Source organism: Ziziphus jujuba, chromosome 11, assembly GCF_031755915.1.
Source record: "Ziziphus jujuba cultivar Dongzao chromosome 11, ASM3175591v1".
Classification (NCBI taxonomy): domain Eukaryota; kingdom Viridiplantae; phylum Streptophyta; class Magnoliopsida; order Rosales; family Rhamnaceae; genus Ziziphus; species Ziziphus jujuba.
Window position 1 is genome coordinate 8,069,419 of NC_083389.1, and position 18,867 is coordinate 8,088,285.

At 37.2% G+C, this 18,867-nt stretch overlaps 3 protein-coding genes and 1 long non-coding RNA gene across 5 annotated transcripts; 2 read left to right on the top strand and 2 right to left on the bottom strand.

The window, feature by feature from the left end:
• The first annotated feature begins 33 nt into the window (after nucleotides 1–33).
• On the top strand, nucleotides 34–1,571 carry LOC125419441 (uncharacterized). The gene is made up of 2 exons (XR_007238396.2): nucleotides 34–707; nucleotides 802–1,571. It is a non-coding gene; the product is annotated as an uncharacterized LOC125419441 (long non-coding RNA).
• On the bottom strand, nucleotides 1,351–7,655 carry LOC107432061 (pyruvate kinase 1, cytosolic). Of its 2 annotated transcripts, none has more exons than XM_016043117.4 (17): nucleotides 7,606–7,655; nucleotides 7,222–7,316; nucleotides 6,890–6,986; nucleotides 6,598–6,695; nucleotides 6,160–6,315; nucleotides 5,852–5,929; nucleotides 5,140–5,271; nucleotides 4,937–5,017; nucleotides 4,753–4,824; nucleotides 4,546–4,635; nucleotides 4,004–4,148; nucleotides 3,667–3,755; nucleotides 3,217–3,312; nucleotides 3,001–3,068; nucleotides 2,737–2,836; nucleotides 2,029–2,088; nucleotides 1,351–1,787 (listed from the first exon to the last, which is right to left on the bottom strand). In XM_016043117.4, exons 1-17 carry the CDS (start codon nucleotides 7,649–7,651, stop codon nucleotides 1,635–1,637), a joined length of 1,656 nt encoding a protein of 551 aa, XP_015898603.3. In that variant the 5' UTR covers nucleotides 7,652–7,655; the 3' UTR covers nucleotides 1,351–1,634. The 2 variants fall into 2 exon arrangements, with proteins under 2 accessions (XP_015898603.3, XP_048321312.1); XM_048465355.2 differs by lacking the exon at nucleotides 7,606–7,655 and adding an exon at nucleotides 7,391–7,550.
• A 2,622-nt stretch (nucleotides 7,656–10,277) lies between these two features.
• Nucleotides 10,278–14,419, top strand: LOC107432001 (uridylate kinase PUMPKIN, chloroplastic). The gene is made up of 7 exons (XM_025066481.3): nucleotides 10,278–11,431; nucleotides 12,381–12,525; nucleotides 12,645–12,698; nucleotides 12,793–12,884; nucleotides 13,116–13,351; nucleotides 13,553–13,723; nucleotides 13,934–14,419. The coding sequence occupies exons 1-7, from the start codon at nucleotides 10,620–10,622 to the stop codon at nucleotides 14,029–14,031; spliced, it is 1,608 nt and encodes a 535-aa protein (XP_024922249.3). The 5' UTR covers nucleotides 10,278–10,619; the 3' UTR covers nucleotides 14,032–14,419.
• A 232-nt stretch (nucleotides 14,420–14,651) lies between these two features.
• LOC107432046 (leucine-rich repeat receptor-like protein kinase PXC1) lies at nucleotides 14,652–17,376 on the bottom strand. Its single transcript, XM_016043100.4, has 2 exons — nucleotides 15,667–17,376; nucleotides 14,652–15,572 (listed from the first exon to the last, which is right to left on the bottom strand). Exons 1-2 carry the CDS (start codon nucleotides 17,030–17,032, stop codon nucleotides 14,899–14,901), a joined length of 2,040 nt encoding a protein of 679 aa, XP_015898586.1. The 5' UTR covers nucleotides 17,033–17,376; the 3' UTR covers nucleotides 14,652–14,898.
• Nucleotides 17,377–18,867: the final 1,491 nt, after the last annotated feature.

Genomic DNA, 18,867 nt, shown 5'->3' on the forward strand with positions numbered 1-18,867 from the left:
ATTATTTAAAAATATAAAAAGGTTTTTACCTGCTTTTCAGGACGACTCCAAATACCATTTACCCAATCCCAGTGAAGCTTTTCAGGACGTAAACAAACAGAGCAAAGAAGCAGACTCACGAGGGTTTCAAACCTAAAAGAAGCGGCCAACGATCCGACAAGATCTCGAACAGAGTCGGCGAACGATCCGGCAGAAGCAACTTTGCGTGAGAGGATGAGAGGTTATTCACGAAAGCTTCGAGAGAGGGCAGGATAAAAGTGACCCAGGTGTTTTGGTGGGTCAGCTTTATCCCCCTCGAGGCGGATAAATTGATTAACGGGATAAATGTGTCCCGTCCTCTATTTTCCTTCCCAAACATCAGATTGGGACTATAACCTGTCCGATCCTGACCAATCCCATGTAACAAACACCCCCTAACATTACCGGATTTACAGTGTTTTGGCAGAAAATTGGACAGATCATTTCAAGGCCGACATAACATGAATGGTTGTTGGGATGGAATTTTCAATTGCATACATGTCTCATATATTTCTCACATACCAATCACCATCGACAACATATTTTATAATTTTATTTTCTATTTATTTAATTATCCTAAAATATTAATAAGATAATTACAAGTATAACTAATTTGATTTTATATCGCAGAAAATTGGAGCCTATCAACAAAAACTCCAGCCAAGGCATCATCGAGAACCAAAATTAGTGTAATTTTCTTCTTCTTTTTATTTATTTATTTATTATTATTATTTTTTTTTTGGGTGCAAATCAGATTTTTTAAAAAATAAGCGGGTTGATTAGGGCTTGAACCTACATCTTCTTCTTCTTGGATTTGGAGCGTTCGAGGAACGGAGAAAGACCAGAGAAAGAGAGTGAGCAAGAGTGAGAAAAAGAGTGTTCCGAGGAACAGATAAAAGACCAACGAAAGAGAGTGACAGCAAGAGAGAACCCCGATCTCAGAGTGATTGCCAGACGAGAAGAGAGTGAGCAAGAATGAAGGAGCCAGATCTACGAGGAAAAGTGAGACAAAGAGATCAGAGAGTAAGAGATCCAAGGTATCGTTCGGTTTCGATCACCACTGGTTTTTGGTTCCGGTTAACCGACCGGCTGGACTACGATCACCGAAAAATCGTTTCGTCCGGTTTCACTGATTCGGTTTTGTCAGTTGACCGGTTATTATGCCCACCCCTCCTGAGTTTTAGTATTTATAATGGCGTTTAATTGACTACGGAAAATGCGCTTATAAGAAGACAAAACTAATATCTAATATCTTAAAACATCTACATGGTAAAGCACATGGAAAATATGTTATATGATCATTGATCAGTATAAATTGATTCCTCCACCAAAAATTTAAATTGACTCACCTTTATATTTTAAACTAAACGGTAACCTTGGATACCAAGACTAATTTTGGATCCACAATAATAATTGCCTCAGTGTACTGCATTTTCTTAGTACAAAAAAATAAGCATAAATAGTCTTAAAAACCTAGGGATATAATTCCTGATAGGGGACTGTTTTTTTCTTTGTTTTTTGTTTTGTTTTTTTTTTTTTTTTTTTTTTTTTTTCCGTCAAAGCCAAAACCAAAATTTAGAGGTAAAAAATGCCTTAAACCAAAGGCAACACGCTTTCTAATCTTCAAGCTCGATGATCTTAACAACAGAAGCGTCACCGACTTTCTGACAAACAACAACTCGATCATGAGACTTAATGACTCCCGATGATTTTCCGTGATCAAGTGCAACCTTTAGAACTGACTCATTGGTAGCATTTGTAGACTCCGCCTGCAATGGTACATCAGAAATAACATCAGAATCAATCTGGCCATTAGGCGTGGCTATAGAAAATAAATAGTGACAAGTCCGCTTCACTCATTGCACAAATTGGATCATCGGCCAACCAACTCAAACCCAATTAAAATTGAGAAAAATTAGGGTGCAAACCACCGTCAACTCATGTACAACTTCATCCAGGAAGAGAATTAACTTACTAAAACCGGAAAACATAGAAATAAGTGAAACTTACAGGGTGGCGGGGATCAGCAAGCATGGGGAAGAGGCCCCTGACTATAAGTGACTGCCTTGCCTACAATTTGATATAAAAACATACAACAATCATTACTAAGGATCTAAGAAGATAAAGACTAAATGGTAATAAAAAAGCAATAGGAAAGGGAGTATATTATGCTCTTAAGACATTCAAATTTCCAAAAATAACTAGCATGAACTTCCAAGTTCAAAAATAAAATTTCGACTCAGTATTGGTATTGTGTATAGTATTAAAATTTTTGCCTAAGCAAAAAGATATTCATTTCAGCACACGTTACGGTAAACTAAATTTGATAGCTTCTCAAAAAATTGCATCAATTAAACATGCCTAGTTCAAGATAAAACGAGGATACATACATGAATTAAATCCAAGACAGGGAAGTGGTTAACTAATTAAAAATCTGAACAGGATTAATTTGAGATGCATTCCTTCAGAACTATAGCCATTCAACCAGTAAATTTCATGCTTAATTCAGATGAACAAAATGTAAAAACTAAAAATATCAAAAAAATCTGGCTGTAATTCCCTTGAATATCAAAAAAATCTGGTTGTAATTCCCTTGATACCTAGTTTAAAAAGTTGAAAGGTATAAAACTGATTTTCAGAAAGCAGTAGAGTTCAATTCACATCATAATAAATGAACTGCACAGCCATAAATTAGCTAGATCAAAGTCAAAAACAGACCTCAAAGGCTCCACTAAAGCTCCACTTTAGCTGATTTGTCCTAAGCCGAGGGATGACAACTGAGAGAACTGGCATTGTGGGCCTGTACTTGGCTATCAATCTGCACAATGGACATCATTCCACAAGAAAAACAATGGGCATCATTCCACAAGAAAAAAGGAGCAAAAACATCAAGAAAATCTGTTGAACTTCAGTTGCCCCAAACCCAGCTTGCATGGTTAAAAATTGAAGAGAAGACCATTATTTTCCCTCAAACTGAATTACCTTGCAGCCCTTCCTGATGAAGTGAAGCAAATAATAACAGATGCCTTAACCTTAATTGCTGCCCGTACCTACACAACAGGTGAATAGCAGTAGTATTTTAGGAAACAAGTTTAAAAGAATCCAACAATTGAACCTGAAATTATAATCAGGAATACCAATCAAAAAATATAATCATCAATAGAGGAAAAATATTGAAAGCAGCACTAAGGAGAGTACCGCAGATGAAGCAATAGATTCCAAGTGGGTCATTGGTTCTCCAACATATTTGACAGTCTTCTTGAAATACAAGTCTTGATTAAAAACCTTCTCTGCCTACAAATATTAGAAAAGGGAAAATAAATCATCAGTTATGACTTTATCACTGTAAATACCTAATGCAACATGCAAACACAAAGTATAAATACAAATTCTAAAGTCAATAATCCAAAGTTAATTAAGGAAAATGGTCCTCGCTAATAAATAGAATAAAAAAGGAAATTCAAACTGTGACAAACTAGAGAATTTGCTGCAAAAGCAGCTGGCTGTTACTGAAGGATCATTTTTCAGCAACATTCAAGTTATGACTCATTAATTTGAAGCTGGCACTCAGGAAAAGAGAAAATGTTTGATTCATGAGCGCGAACAAAAGTATTTTTTTCAAAAAAAAAAAAAAATTTAATGATTTACCTCTGCACATATTCTACCAACAGTCGAAATAGTTTCAACAGGGTACAAACCACGCAAAGTCTCAGCACCCAGAAGAATGGCATCACTTCCTGTGCCCATAAAAATATATTAATAAACGAAGTTCAAATTTTTCTGGTCAAAATACTTGCAGATGATATCAAACTAAAGCACCATTCACCAAAAGAAGAAAAAGGAGATCAAGAACAAGGACCTAATCCATTAACTCCCAATTACATAATAATACATACATGCACTCCGATAAAATGGAAACCCGGAATGAGGACATCAATCAGAAGTCTACAAAGGAATCAGTGTTCATTAAATAAGAAAGACGCACCATCCAATACAGCATTTGCAACATCAGTTGCTTCTGCACGAGTAGGTCTCAAGTTGTCGGTCATGCTATCCACAACACGAGTAACCACGGCAGGCTTTCCAGCCATGTTACACTTATAAAGAGCAGATTTTTGAAATAAAAAGACCTGCAAAGTACGATTTTTTTAATAACAAGTTCAATATACAGTCTTTGCACTAATCCTCACGGTGAAAACAATTAACCTAATTGGCACCGTAAAGACATAATATACAGTGAGTGTAAGAATAAATATGGAATACCATAGGGATTTCATTTAGAACTACAATTTAAGCCATTGATATAGGATGCCATAACTTGCAAATATTTACTTATTTACTAACTGTATCTGAGTGCCACTGATTTTAAAGAAAATTTTTCAAAAAAGATAAAAGTGAAGTCAAAGAAATAATCATTTCAAAACAAGAAAATGATGTCAAATGTAGTTTTAAAGAGCTAGCTTTAGATAAGTACAAGAACTTTTAACACTACTAAAAAACTGCAGTATTCATGTTAAGGAAAAAGACCTTTTCAGGTGGGAGATCTATTCCCAAGTTCCCACGAGAAAGAATAATTCCATCAGCTTCTTGGAGAATCTCATCAAAATGGGTCAATCCCTGTGGAAAAAATGATGAGCATACAAAAAAATAAATAACAAGCATCCATCTAAGATCAAGAATCTATGAATTAAAGACTTGAGCGAAAAACTTAAAATAAAAATACATGCAAGATACCTCTATATTTTCAATCTTGGCAAATATTTGAGTCTGACTAAGGTCACCCAACTTAGAGAGAAAGTCACGTGCCTTGACAACAACATAAATAAGTCTGTCACTGAAGTTATTCAAACAACAATTTTTAAGGAAAACTAAAAATCAGCGTAAGGTTAAAAGGACACTATTTGGGGAAAACACCCACCTGGCGAACATCTTCTGCATGCCGGGTATATGACAACGAAAGAAAGTCAATTTTGTTTTGAAGTCCCCAAGAACTTATAACCTAAATAAGTGCAAAAATAAAATGCAATAGATTAAGGTAACAAACTTAAAATGAATAACAGACAGAGAGGCTTGATGGCACATTACATTGATCACTAAAATGTGTGAGTTTAAAAGAATTACCTCCTTATCTTTATCAGAAAGGGTAGGCAACTCAATACGGATTTGAGAGGCATGCAAGGTAAACAAGGAACCAGCCAATGTCGCAGAATTCTTTATAACACAAACGACATCATCTATTTTCACTTCAGACACCTGATGATGTCAAAAATACACTAATCAAATAATGAATATGAGATATAGACTAGAATATAACTTTTATATGATAGAGTACCAATTCTACAAAAGAAATTTGTATCGCATAAAAAAAAAGGCCTGTAAATCTAATGGCAAGGCAATAGATTCTAAAAAATTGAAAATTTTCATTTTTCTTTTCCTTCACAAGCAAAGTTTTTATAACAACGTTAAAAAAATATTTCATTTATTATCAAACAATAACTTTTTTTTAACAGAAAACTTTGTAGCATTTAAGAGAAAAGAAATTGTGGTTTAATTCCAATTCAAATGAAGATAACAATCAATTAAGAACAATCTTATCTAACGAATTTATCCATCTTATAATCACATCAGTATTTATTGCACGTATGAATGATTAACATAAATGTAAAAAACCAATGTGGTTTCCATTCAAGTGCCAGCATGGACTCCAAAATGTCCATGAAAAACATATATAAGTGTTAAAGGGGAAGAGGGAATCCAAGATACAAAGTCCAACAGCAAGAACCTCAGCCAGATAAATAAAAGTTATTCAGTTTCTAAGCTCTGCATAGGTTACCTCCAACCATACAGAAGTAGTTTCGCTTCCAGTGAACAGGTACTGACCAACAAAAATGGTGTCTCCTTTTCGTACTGCCTGCATAAAGGACACCAACACACTTTGTATCATGAGAAACGATAAGAACCAAAAAAAAAAAAAAAAAAAAAAAAAAAAAAAAAACACAAATAAACAACATTATTACATAATCACACATATTATCTTATCTAATTTGAGAATGCACAAGAAGAATTAGTTTCAATTTTGTTGAAGTAGAATTTTTGAACTATCCTTAATGCCATAAAAACTTAAGAAATCTAAAACTGTACCTTTGAAAGCCCATCAAAATTGATAGGGAGCACCTCTGAGGAAGCTTCTTGTTCCTTATGTGGTGTCAGAACAACAATACCATCTTGCTTTAGTGAAATAGGTTTTCCGGTTTTGTTAACGACCTGCAACTCAGCACCCACAGTGTCCAACATAACCTACAAAAGGAGCCAAAGGAAAATTATATACACCCAATCCTTCACTTAGTTTACAAAGTCGAAACCCAAAAGCCATTGGTGAAAACGATTATTTTATAAAATAGTGAGGCTCCGTCCAAAAATCTAACCAGCAAAGCTTAGAATGAGCCCAAAACGATACAACAATGTACTAAGGAAGGAAAAAAAAAAAATAGAAATAAAACAAAAAGACAAAAAAAGCAGAGGACACCGAACCAAATAAATTTCTTAACAAACAACAATCAAACCCGTTGGGAAACATACAGCACAGAGCTTCTTGGTACTCTTGACAGCCGCCTTTAAATTCTCCAGAGTTTCCTGGTGGTATTCCGGGTCGCCCCATGAGAAGTCAAATCGGGCCACTGCCATGCAAAAACATTCCAAGGCATAAGAAACCAATCACATCCAAGGCACCAACCCTAACTCCCACCTCACAAGCATGATAATACATAAACAACTCGAACAATTTTTATTTCAATTATTTTAGTTTCAATTAATTATGGAGGAAGACATGCAGAGATCAAAATTAGGATCAAGCAGATTAATAAAATCGTACCGGACATTCCAGCCTTAAGGCACCCGGAAATAACCTCCACGGATCGTGATTTAGGGCCAAGCGTACCCACAATCTTTGTCATTGCAGGAAAAAACGTCTGCCACAAAAAGAAAAAAGAAAAGCCAAAAACACAAATAAAAAAACAATAACTAAAAAACCTCAAAATTCAAATCCTCAATCAACCGCTCCAAAATTACATTAGGAATAAAAATATGTATATATATAATCTATTTATCAACTATATTCTATCTCAGATCCACATTGAAACAGAACAGATGAAAAAGAAAAAAACCAAAAAAGAAAAAGAAAAACAGAGATTAAGATTAACACACAGGCTTGGACGGCTCAAGGATCGAAGCCATCCTGATAGGTTCTTCGAGAAGCAAGTGATTGGAATGCATCTTTGCTTGTTCTTCGTGCGGTGGCTCTAAACAATGAGAGAAAGTTAGAAACAGAGATTCGAAATTTCAGAGAGATATAGAGAGAGATAGTAATATCGACCAGAGCTTGCGTTGAGAGACTGTGGCCGTTGATTGTTGAAACTTGACCTATTAGTGTTCGTAGAATATGCTTGTTTGTGCTTTGTGCTATTTTTATTTATTTTTTATTTTTTTCTTTCCTTTTTCCCCACTTCCACACACACTATTAATCAGGCCACAGAATCAAAACCGCAAAAACCTGGTTCCACCCGAACCAAAACACCCTTTCCTCCGTACCTAAATTTCTTGGGCGAGGGGAAATACGTTGCTTCCACGCGATCATGCGACGTGTGGCATCCGGAGTTGCCTAAAAGAGGTTTATAGACACGTGCGTGGATTTCAAGCGTTTTGGAAAGAGCGTGAGGAATGTGCATATAAGATATAAACCACGTGCTTTGGAGCAAAGGTGGGTAGGTGGCTTTTCAGGGGCGTGAGGACTGCACGTTGGAATGGTGAGGGCAGAGGTGGATTTAGCACTTCCGCCCCAGGAAATCAATATATTATTAATATATTACTTTCCTTACTTTTGGTAAGAAAATCAATACATTACCTGTGAGTTGTGAGAGTAGGAATTCATACATCGCGTCTCTGGAAGCGCCGGAGTCAATTCCTATGGGCTTGCGAGTCGCAATGATTTTTCTAAACGTTGCCGTTTGCTTGGCTTTAACTACTGAGAGCGACGGGTACGTAATCGCAACCGTTCAGCACCCTTTTTATCGGACGGTACGGATGGAAAGGACAACTGTAATAAATTCTTTTTCAGAAAAATAAATGAGGTAATGACAATGTAAAGACTTTTGAGTTTGGAATATTTAACGCATGGTTTGTGAATAATGGTCTCGATGATCATAAAATTAAAATGAGGACAATGGAGGTTTGAGTTTTAAACTTTGATTTTAATTTAATTAATTTGAAAGGCAGTATGCATACATATGTTTGAAACTATCAATTAATACAAATAACTCACTCGAATTAAGATAATAAGATGGTGAATGCCATACCATATTGTCAACATATTATAAAAGTACATTAATTAATTGATAAAAAAAAAGGTACATTCTTTTTTTTTTTTCTGAAAGTACATTTAATTAATGTTTTATGAAAAACACATTTTCAACGTGTTTACTTAATACCCAATAATTTATTTAAATACATTTTTTTATTATTTTTTTAACGATACTTACCTAATTATATTTTTAGTTTTATACTATTAATTCACATAATACATTCTGTTTTTTTTTTTTTTTTTTTTTTTTTTTTTTTTTTGGTTGTCTGGCTGGGCCAAAGATTTAAAAAGTGACATAACACTTTGACAAGTTAACATGCTTTTCTTTTATGTTAGAATGTACCCAATAAATATAATATATTATTTCATATTAAACATACAAAATAGTGTAAATCTGAACATAATTTGGTATACAATCCAATAGTTTAGTTGTAACCTGTATTTTTTAGCAAAAAAAAAAAAGTTGTAATCTGTATTGTTTTTTTTTTTTTTTTTTTTTAAAAAATTGTGAACCGCATTAGAATAGTCATTTTGTTAGGTTTGATTGTTAGGTCATACAAAAAATAAAATGGTATGAGGTTTGGGACAGTCACATGACTGGCACCATCACGCCTTCCTAGTTTTACTACCAAAGATAATAAATTTTCAAACTATCGCACACTTTACTGTTTGCATATAATCAAAGTGATTATAGGACAACTATCATTTTATAACTTTCAATAGTTTTCAAAAAAATGAAAGTCGATATTGAAAATTTGGTCTCGTATTCTATAGGAAGGTAAAGGAGTGTTATGGAATAAATGAATATCTATATTTGAATCCTTCTCACCATTTTCATATTCTAGATCACGGAAAATTATATGTTCTAATTTGAATTATACGAAATTTGACTAGAATTAACAAACCAATCACAACTTGAAAATTGCCTCGTAACATTTTACAAGTAATGAAATACACAAATGCTAATTTTACACAATTCAAATATGAATAAAACGTTATAAATACAAATATATGCACATATATGAAAATATTTTTTTATTTGTAACAGTAAAAATATTAATTTTATATTATATTTGATATTTGTAAATAAATATTTTTATAATTTATATTGATCATATGTTTTCAAATTGATATAATATATTGAAGTAATATTATTATTTTTGACTTCTTTTTTTTTTTGTGTGATTGTTTTTTGTTGGTTATTGTTTCTGAGTTGAATGAATAATTTATAAGCACATAAGGGGGGGCCCGGGAGAGGGGGGGGGGAGAGGAATCTAATATCAGTTCTATTAGTCCTGGACTATTTCTGCATTTATAAGCACATAAGAGGGGAAAAAAAAAAAAAAATCTAATATCAGCTCTATTAGTCCTGGACTATTTCTGCATTTATACATTGAACTTTAAACCTTTTTTCTTGTGAGACATTGGTTCGTAAGTTTCAAATTTTTATTATATTTTAGTTCTTAAAAATATTTTTAATATATTATTTAGTAACACACGTGGTGCATCTACTATAACATGAAAATAACCACTTTATAAAATTATGCAATTTTATAAAATTTATGCATGTTATATTAAATGCACTGTATATTTTACTACCAAGAGACAAAAATATATCATATATTTTAAAACTGTTAAAAATTATGTAAAAAAGTAATTTTAAAAAAATTAAACCATGATGGAAATTGAAAATTAAAAATCCAAGTGCAATAAAAAAAGAATTTAAGAGCCAAGCTGCAAATACAAACATAATTTTTGTTTTTGTTTTTTTGGGTAAAGAAATACAGTCACAGATGAGGAACTAAAAACCTAATGACCTTGGTGAAAAACAAAACAAAACAAAAGTAGAGGGCTTTGACGAGGTGGTTTAAATAAAAGAGGTGAGCCCCTGCGGTCTCTCTAACCACATCACACCAAACCAAGTGCGCAGTTGACAGCGCATCCTCACCAGACCCACCCTCTCCCAAATTCGCAAAATCGCATAACGTAAAAAATCGAAGGATGACAGGTTACAATCCAAACCCGTCAGATGGGCCCCACCCATGTTCCAACCCAATTAAATTTCGCTCATTAACGGGACCGTCACAAGCCGTCACGGTTCATCCCAAACACTCATTCACGGTAAATTCCTTCCGTCAAAACACCTCGCCTCCAGCCCCCCACAACGACGTCCCGTCCTCCCTCCCTTCCCTAACGTCGTCGTTCCTCCACACGCTCTAACCCTAACCCTAACGTCCTTCCTCTAATGGCCTCCTGTGACGACGACTTCTCTATCCTCGGTGATGAGTCAGACCCCAACCACCATCTCCCCCACGCGCCCACCTCCCACCACCTTCACCAGCCCTACGCGCCGCCTCACCGTTTGTCCACTACCAGGGCAACATCGGTCCACGCGCCTCCCGCCCAGCCTGTGCTTAGCCCCACCAGCTCGGACAAGGTTGGGGCCGGAGAGGAGCAAGATGACGGAGAGGGTTACAGCGAGGCAGCGGCGTTCTGTCGGAACCCTTTCGACGGTGATGCCGACCAGAACGGCGTCGTTGGCGTCGATTCGCAGAGTGAGAAGAGAAAAGATCATCATCATCTGGAAGAGCTCAGCGATGGAGGAGGTGGTGGAGCTTCGTACGGTTACAAGAAGCCGAAACCGTCGCCGGCTACTGGAGGTGCGTCGAGCGGTGGCGGTGGAGAGTACAGGAAGGACAGGGAGGAGTGGAGCGATGCGGCGATTGCATGCCTTCTCGATGCGTATACGGAGAAGTTCACGCAGCTGAATAGAGGGAATCTGAGAGGGAGGGATTGGGAGGAGGTCGCGGCCACCGTGAGCGAGCGGTGCGAGAGGCAATGCAAGAGCGTCGAGCAGTGCAAAAACAAGGTTGATAATTTGAAGAAGCGGTATAAGTTGGAGAGGCATAGGATGAGCAATGGCGGTATCTCGGCCAGCCATTGGCCTTGGTTCAAGAAGATGGAGCAGATTGTTGGCAATTCCTTACCCATGAAGGTCGCATCAGATGAGGAAAAGGGTGCTGGTTCTTCCGGGAACACAACTCGACAGTCAAAGAGGTTGGTATCCGTTTTTGCAGTTTGACATTCTTCCCATCGTATATCTGTTCTTTCTCTAACCCTGCAAATTTTATTGTTTCTAATAACAATGTCCCACATAAATCAATGAAATGAAGGATTTGACCTCCATAATAGAGTATGATATACAAGACCTTATCGCTTAATACTTCAGGATTGCATGTGAGGACATGGCTGCTAAGCTTATACCAACATAGATTGAATTTTTATTATACTTGAAGGTGATGTTTTGGAAGCAGTCAATCAAGAGGCTGATATTCCTTAGTCTATTGAGAATGTTGTATAATATTTTCTGCGGTCAGTTTTGGAGAGTATTAGGTATGTTTGTAGTCCATAGTATTGCTGAATGTTGTATATTCTTTTGGTACCATTCCAGTCAAGTTCTATCCTTTAGATGTGTTGCCGGAATGGCTGGAATGCACTCCAACCCTCTCTCATTTTTGCGAGGACTGAGCTGCCTGTTTGGTTGTTAATGAATATCCTTTTATCAAAAAGAAAAAGAAGAAGAAAAAATCTGTTATTTATCACCTTTAATCTGTTAAGAAGTGTGTCTATGTCTAAATTGATTAGAAAGAATTAGAACTACTACGGATTCTTCAAAGAGGTCATTACTCAACTAGTAGTTTCTCTTTGCTGACTTTGTACTTAAAGCAAGTGGTAGAAACCTTGTTTTTCTGACAGGGGCTTTAATCCTGAAAAACTAGTGTTTTTTCATATCGATGTTTTATTGGATATTTAGATAAGCACAAAACCCGAATTACTGTTTGGAGCTAGCTGTTATTAGATTTTTAACTGTAGAATATCCTTTAGAAATTTAAGGGGTCTTATTGAATCCTCAAAAAATTGTCATTTTGTAAATGGGATCTTTTTTCTTTTAATTGTTAATTATGAACATAAAGGTTAATGCTATCATCTCTCTCTGGTTTGGCAGATGTGCAATGGCAACACCCAGTTCCACTGGTCAGATGAATAACATGAAGCCCAAGTCAACGGCAAATCATAGATGGCAGAGAGTAGTTTTTAAAATTAGTGGAGCTGCTCTTGCTGGCACTGCTCCAAATAATATTGACTCAAAGGTGCTTTGTGACACCAGTAGAACTCTGATAAATAAGCATATATATTCTTGCATATGAATAGTCACGAACAAGTATTACTTCTCTGGAGCAAGGTAAATTGTTCTTCGCTTGTTTGGCAGGTTGCCATGCTGATTGCTAGAGAAGTTGCAATGGCTTGCCGCATTGGTGTTGAGGTATTGATGTCTGCAGGATTTTTGTTTTTATCCCAGGTTGATTGCTGTATTTTTTTACCGACATACAACCTTTTTTTTTTTTTGGGTGACACAGGTCGCAATTGTTGTTGGAGGTCGTAACTTCTTCTGTGGGGAGACATGGGTAACCACAACAGGTCTAGATAGAAGTACTGCATACCAAATTGGGTAAGTAGTTGGTAAGCTTGTGATCTTACATGCTCATTGCATTGTTGTACTTAAATGTCCTTGAGTTAACGGTTCCTGCAATGAAGTTATGTGCGATGAGTTTTATGTCGTTTTGATTTTGTTTTAGTCAATGAGTTTTATGCCATTTTCATTTGTTTTAATTATTTTTTAGTGATTATTAACTGGCAGTTAGTCATAAACTAAACAAGCTGACTTTTAAAAATGGTCCAGTATGATGGCTACCGTGATGAATTCAATATTGCTCCAGTCAGCATTAGAAAAGATGGGAGTCCAGACTCGTGTCCAAACTGCATTTTCAATGCTGGAGGTTGCTGAACCATACAGTAGGCAACGGGCAATCAGGCATCTTGAAAAAGGGAGAGTTGTAATATTTGCTGGCATTGGTGCTGGGACAGGAAATCCACTCTTTTCTACTGACACAGCTGCAGCTCTTCGAGCTTTGGAGAGTATGTCTTTGCTTCATTTCCACAATATTAGTTTCAACAATATTTTGAATACGGTGTATTTATACATGGTATATACATATGGCTTTGTATGTAAATATTCGGAATTGCTCTGCTGCAGCTCTTCAGAACTCATAATGCTCACAGTCACATTTTCTTTTAAATTTTATGTGAGTATTAAATTGTCATTCTTAAAATCCTCAGTTCATGCCGAGGCAGTCCTCAAGGGTACAAATGTAGATGGTGTGTATGACTGCATCTCTCAAGACAACAATTTCACATTTGAGCACATCTCGTTCAGGGAGTTGGTTGCCCGAGGTGCTACCTCAATGGACTCAATGGCACTGACCTTCTGCGAAGAGAACAGAATTCCTGGTTAGTGTATTTTGTATTGATATATATATATATATATATATATATTTTGGTTTATGATGTGTTTATACCAAAACAGACATTTCCAAGTCTTTTGTTGTTAATTTGGATCCCCTGTATCACATTAAGGCAGGGTTTCGTGTAGTATCTTCTGGTAAGCTGTTGGGTGAAGAAATTTAACACAACCATATTTTTTTTTTATCCTTGTTACAGTTGTTGTATTTAATCTCCTAGAGCCTGGAAACATCTCCAAAGCATTATGCGGAGACCAAGTTGGTACACTGATTGATCAAACTGGAAGGATTAGCTAAGATCTATGGGGGCTGTGAACTGGTGTATTATTAAGTGTTGTAACCTCAGATGCTATATCGGGTTAACTTCAACAGACAGACCCGTTTAATTTCTATTGGTGGGTACGTAGCGGTCAGCCGCTGGGAGATACTTCTCGATGGGGCTTGAATGTGTGCACCCATGATACATATTTTGCCGTCTGTAGTGTATATAGAAGGTGGAGTTAGAGTTGTAACATGCCGGATGCTTACTTATTGCTCTGCATCATTTGATGCTGATTTTTCTTTTTTATTTGTAAATGTTACTTAAAACTCTGAAACAACGCTTAGTTTGTTTGTAGATTTTATTTATTTGGGCTTTGGCCCTTTAGTTTACCCACAAAAAAGAACTTGCGGAATTTACTTAATACTTTCACGTATTTATTTGGTTTGAAATTGATGCAAAGTCCTTCATGGTGAAATCGATGGAAGCAAGCTCCATTGCAAATATATGAAAATTTGATCTCTAAGAATGACTTATTGAAAATAGGTGCAGCTAGGTTCTACTGCGCATTAGCTTAGAGTAACGGAGGCAATCAAGTTTTGCTGTAACAAGTCCACCAGGGGAGCATTTGTTTGCTGGGAAAATAGCTAGTAACGAATAAAAATGAAGAAAGCTACATTACATAATTGAAAAACTAAAAACGAAACTATGTTCTCGTTGAGTAGGCAAAGATCATGAATCTCTCCCCACGGCAACGATTCAAAACCATAAACTTACAGATATTACAGACCATAATTAGACAACCACAACTTTCAACTTTTGAGAACGGAGAGCCCTGCAATAGCAGCAATTCGCAATGAGATGATGCAATATTGAAACAGATGACGATGAAGAACAGCAACTGATCAAGGCAGCCCATCTTCTGTGGTGGCAAGTGAAGGCGAAAGCGAATTGCGAGATTCGTCGTAATCCTCTCCGAGAGGAGACTGTTCCACCCTGATATCCTCAATCATCTTAGTCACTTCTGCCATTGAAGGCCTCTTCTCGGGCTGTGGAACCACACATGCCAACCCCACATGGAGCATAGACACAAGTTCTTCTTCAATGTTCTTGTACCTCAAAAGCTCTTGATCGAACACCTCCCCTGTCCACTCTTCCTTCACCACTGATCGAACCCATTTTGGGAGGTCCACTGCTTGTTCTTCTTCCTCAACACGAGGCCGAGTCGGTGAAGGGTATTGGGACGGAGCTCTCCCTGTAAGAACTTCCAATAACAACACACCGAAGCTGTACACATCGGCTTTCTGAGAGAGCCTCTTGACCTCTGCTTGTTCTGGAGCTCTGTACCCTCCCAATCTTGCTATGGCATGAACTGGGTTGAGAAGCAGAGACAGTCCGAAGTCAGAGAAGCAAGCCACACCATTCTTGTCGAGTAGCACATTCGAAGATTTAACATTTCCATGTGGTATCTTTGAATCACTATATTCTTCATGAATCTTAGCAAGCCCACGAGCTGCACCCAATACCAAGCTTATCCTTGTCGTCCAATCCAAAGGAATTCTACCAGGACCACGATTTCCTAATTGCAGTAACAAAACCAAACAAATCTTTAGAATTCAAAATTCAGAAAGCAAATCAAAGAAACAAAATTTGATGAAATTTTTAATACCAACCATGAAGAAGTGAGTGCAAGCTTCCGTTGGGAAGATAATCATAGACCAGAAGCTTTTCCTCCTTAGCGTAGTAGTAAGCTCTTAGTCTCACTATGTTTGGGTGCTTAAGCTTCCCTATTACATCCATATATTGCTCGAAATCTTTCCGAGCACATGGGTTAGCGTCCTTGAGTCTCTTCACAGCCACCGTAGATCCATCATCGAGCACCGCCTTATAAACGGTCCCCAAGCTTCCTTTCCCAAGCATTTCGGCAGACGCTCGGAGCAAATCCTCGAGCTCAAATGGCTTCCTCCTATCGAAAAATACAAGCTTGCTACGATCCGTAGCATTGGTCCCATCGCTATCTGCACCTCCGTTAGCGTACACTCTCTTTTCACTGCCATAGCTACTCCCACTTCTTCTTCTCTTCCCATTTTCACTACCCACCATGGAATTCGAACTCCGATCTCTGGCACAGAAGTGGGCCACGACGAATGAAATTATCACCAACAACGCGACGCAATTCGCAATCACAATGGCTACTATAGCTCCAGGACTTAGTCCCTTCCGTGAATGCTTCTTGGTTTCGCCGATTATGGGTGCTTGGGGCAATGAGCTCGGGTTGGACGGCACAGTCTGAGCAGGGTCCTCTGAGGATGGCGTCGCTGTGAACGAACAAGTAGGTAATGGGTTCGACCCACAAAGCCCTTCGTTCCCGTAAAAGCTTCCCTCACCATATTTCTTCAACAAATTGTCTGGTAAGCTTCCATATAGCTCGTTGTTCGTCAAGTTCAGTTCTTTGAGATTTACGAGCGACGAAGACAGGTCGGGAATTTTCCCCGAAAGCAAATTGTTCTGGAGCCGAAGCGTGAGGAGTCGGGTCAAATTGGAGAGCCCCTTTGGGATCTCACCGCGAATGTTGTTATCGGAGAGGTCGAGCCGGAGCAGCCGTCTTAGAGAGGAGATATCAGAAGGCATATCTCCAGAGAGGTCGTTTCCGGCGAGGTAGAGAAGCTTGAGGTTGGTGCAGTTGAGTAGAGGCGAAACGGTGCCGTTCAAGCGATTATCGTGGAGGTCGAGAACTCGAAGCTGGTCAAGCGGCGCGAGCGAGTCGAGAGGACCTCTGAGATTGAGAGACGGAAGGAAAAGCGCGATGACTCTGCCACTGAAGCATCGGACTCCACGCCAAGAAGCAGCACAGGCGTCGGAGCCACTCCAGTTGGTGAGGAGGTTGCCATGTGAATCGGTCTGGAGGCGAAAGTGGGTGAGAGATTGTGTGTCGTTGAGCGAAGGAGAAGAAGAAGATAGAGCTACATGGGACAAGAAGAAAACAGAGAAAACCAGAGAGGCTAAGGAAGAAAGCAGAGGATGAGCTTTAGTGTTCATGTTTCATGGGCGGGAAGGTTTGGGTTAGCAAACAAGACTAAAAGAGTGTTTTTAAAAATATAACAATGTTTGTTTGCTTCTCTGTTTCAATTCTAAAAAAGAGTGTCAGAGTGAAAACTCTCTCTCTCTCTCTCTCTCTCTCTCTCTCTCTCTTTTTTCTCTCATTCTCTCACCTTCTATTTTGTCCTGTGTCCATGAATTTTGAGAAAGAGAGAAATTGAGAAGGGGAATAATATGATTGTAAAGTGATATGATTAGTGTGGGTTTTGGGTTTTATTATTATAACTTTAGGTGTATGGTTGAGAAGGGGAATATGATTAAAGTGGAGGAATTGAAAAAATGGGGATTACAGCAGGGAGTGGTTACATGAATGATTGCTGTTCTCCACTCCTACCCAAATGGAAATTGAGTAAAAAGAAAAGTGTTCTTGATAGCAGAGAATTTGTTTTTTCACTTTTTCTTAACCTATTCAACATTTTGGTTGGTGCCTTACACACTGCATGTTGTTGTGGCCCTGTGGGGCTTCCTAAAATCAATGACAATTCAGGGACCATGCCATGGTTGGTTTTTTATTCTCAAAATTCTCAATTTGTCCACAGACTCATGCAATTTCGTATTACCTTTTGCCTGATCAAATTAATTCAATTGCAAAAACCTAACATAGAAGTTTAACTATTTTATGAAAGAGGTGTGAAAGGACTTATCATTCTTTCATTGACAAATATATCTCTGCTTTATTATTTTTCTTCTCTCTTATTTTTTTAATCTTTTCTTGTGTTTTTGCGTATATGCAGATTTTCATGGGCATTTACTGAACTAAAACTACTGAAGTTACCTCCATATGGAACAAGAAATGTCTAACCCTTTATTTTATCGTGTACTTTAAAATTACATTCCAGTTTTTATATGAAAATTTTGATCTAATTTATGTTTAAAATTAGTTTGTTTAAGACATGGCCAAAGCAACTACCCACTCATCTTCATCTGTCATTTCTTTGCAAAACCAAATGTCTAAACTTCATAAAACTCAAGTTTGAAAATAAACTAAGCACTACACTACAGGCGTCCGGAGTTTAAAATTTGGAGAACCTTTTCTTTATATTTTATAGTTTTTGATTTTTATTCTTTTGATGTGGATGACTGGACAGCGTGAACAGACCGACACATAACGTAGACATAAATAGGATTTGCATTAAAAGCTTTGTCCACTAAGCCTACCCGTTGAGCTATAGCCTCTATAGACCATCACCAACCAGTTCACCGCGATTGAATTGACCCACATGCCATTTTTAATTAATCTGACCATAAAAACCTCCTAACATGATTAACTATCTAAAAATATTCTTGGGACAGCTTTTTTGACAATTTCACAAAAAAAGTGGGTAAGGTAATCTGTTCTTGCCTGCTGCTTCTCTATCCTTTTCCATGTCAAAAGCTCACAACTTTAAGTCTCAAGGAAGCAAAGTTGCTCTCCCATCTATAGAAATGATATATGCGAAATATGACTAGATTGCTGACCATCCATCTGCTTTCTTCTTCATACAAATGCCACCTCTGAAAACTCATTTGCGTAGATGGTATCTGAAAATTAACTAAGTTCGAGGACATGTATGTGAGAGAAAACAAACATAATGTTTGACTCAAATTTTAGAATTTGACCTCAGTCTGTCTCTACAAATATATATATACACGCTATTACCAAAAATTATATTTATATAATGATACGTGCCTGTCGTCTGCATGGCCAGGAAAAGTATCACCCAAACAATAAAAAAAGAGGACCCAAAAAAAAAAAAATTAAAAATAAAAAAAAAAGAAAAAAAAAAGGGAAAAGT

Coding starts and splice junctions, on each gene's coding strand:
- LOC107432061 (XM_016043117.4), bottom strand. CDS start 7,651: ATGATCGCGTGGAAGCAACGTATTTCCCCTCGCCCAAGAAATTTAG. Junction 4,149..4,545: donor TAGATCTCCCACCTGAAAAG/GTCTTTTTCCTT, acceptor CGTACTTTGCAG/GTCTTTTTATTTCAAAAATC. Junction 3,313..3,666: donor TTGGTAGAATATGTGCAGAG/GTAAATCATTAA, acceptor TAATATTTGTAG/GCAGAGAAGGTTTTTAATCA.
- LOC107432001 (XM_025066481.3), top strand. CDS start 10,620: ATGGCCTCCTGTGACGACGACTTCTCTATCCTCGGTGATGAGTCAGAC. Junction 12,526..12,644: donor CAAATAATATTGACTCAAAG/GTGCTTTGTGAC, acceptor CTTGTTTGGCAG/GTTGCCATGCTGATTGCTAG. Junction 12,885..13,115: donor AGTACTGCATACCAAATTGG/GTAAGTAGTTGG, acceptor AAAATGGTCCAG/TATGATGGCTACCGTGATGA.
- LOC107432046 (XM_016043100.4), bottom strand. CDS start 17,032: ATGAACACTAAAGCTCATCCTCTGCTTTCTTCCTTAGCCTCTCTGGTT. Junction 15,573..15,666: donor CTTGCACTCACTTCTTCATG/GTTGGTATTAAA, acceptor TACTGCAATTAG/GAAATCGTGGTCCTGGTAGA.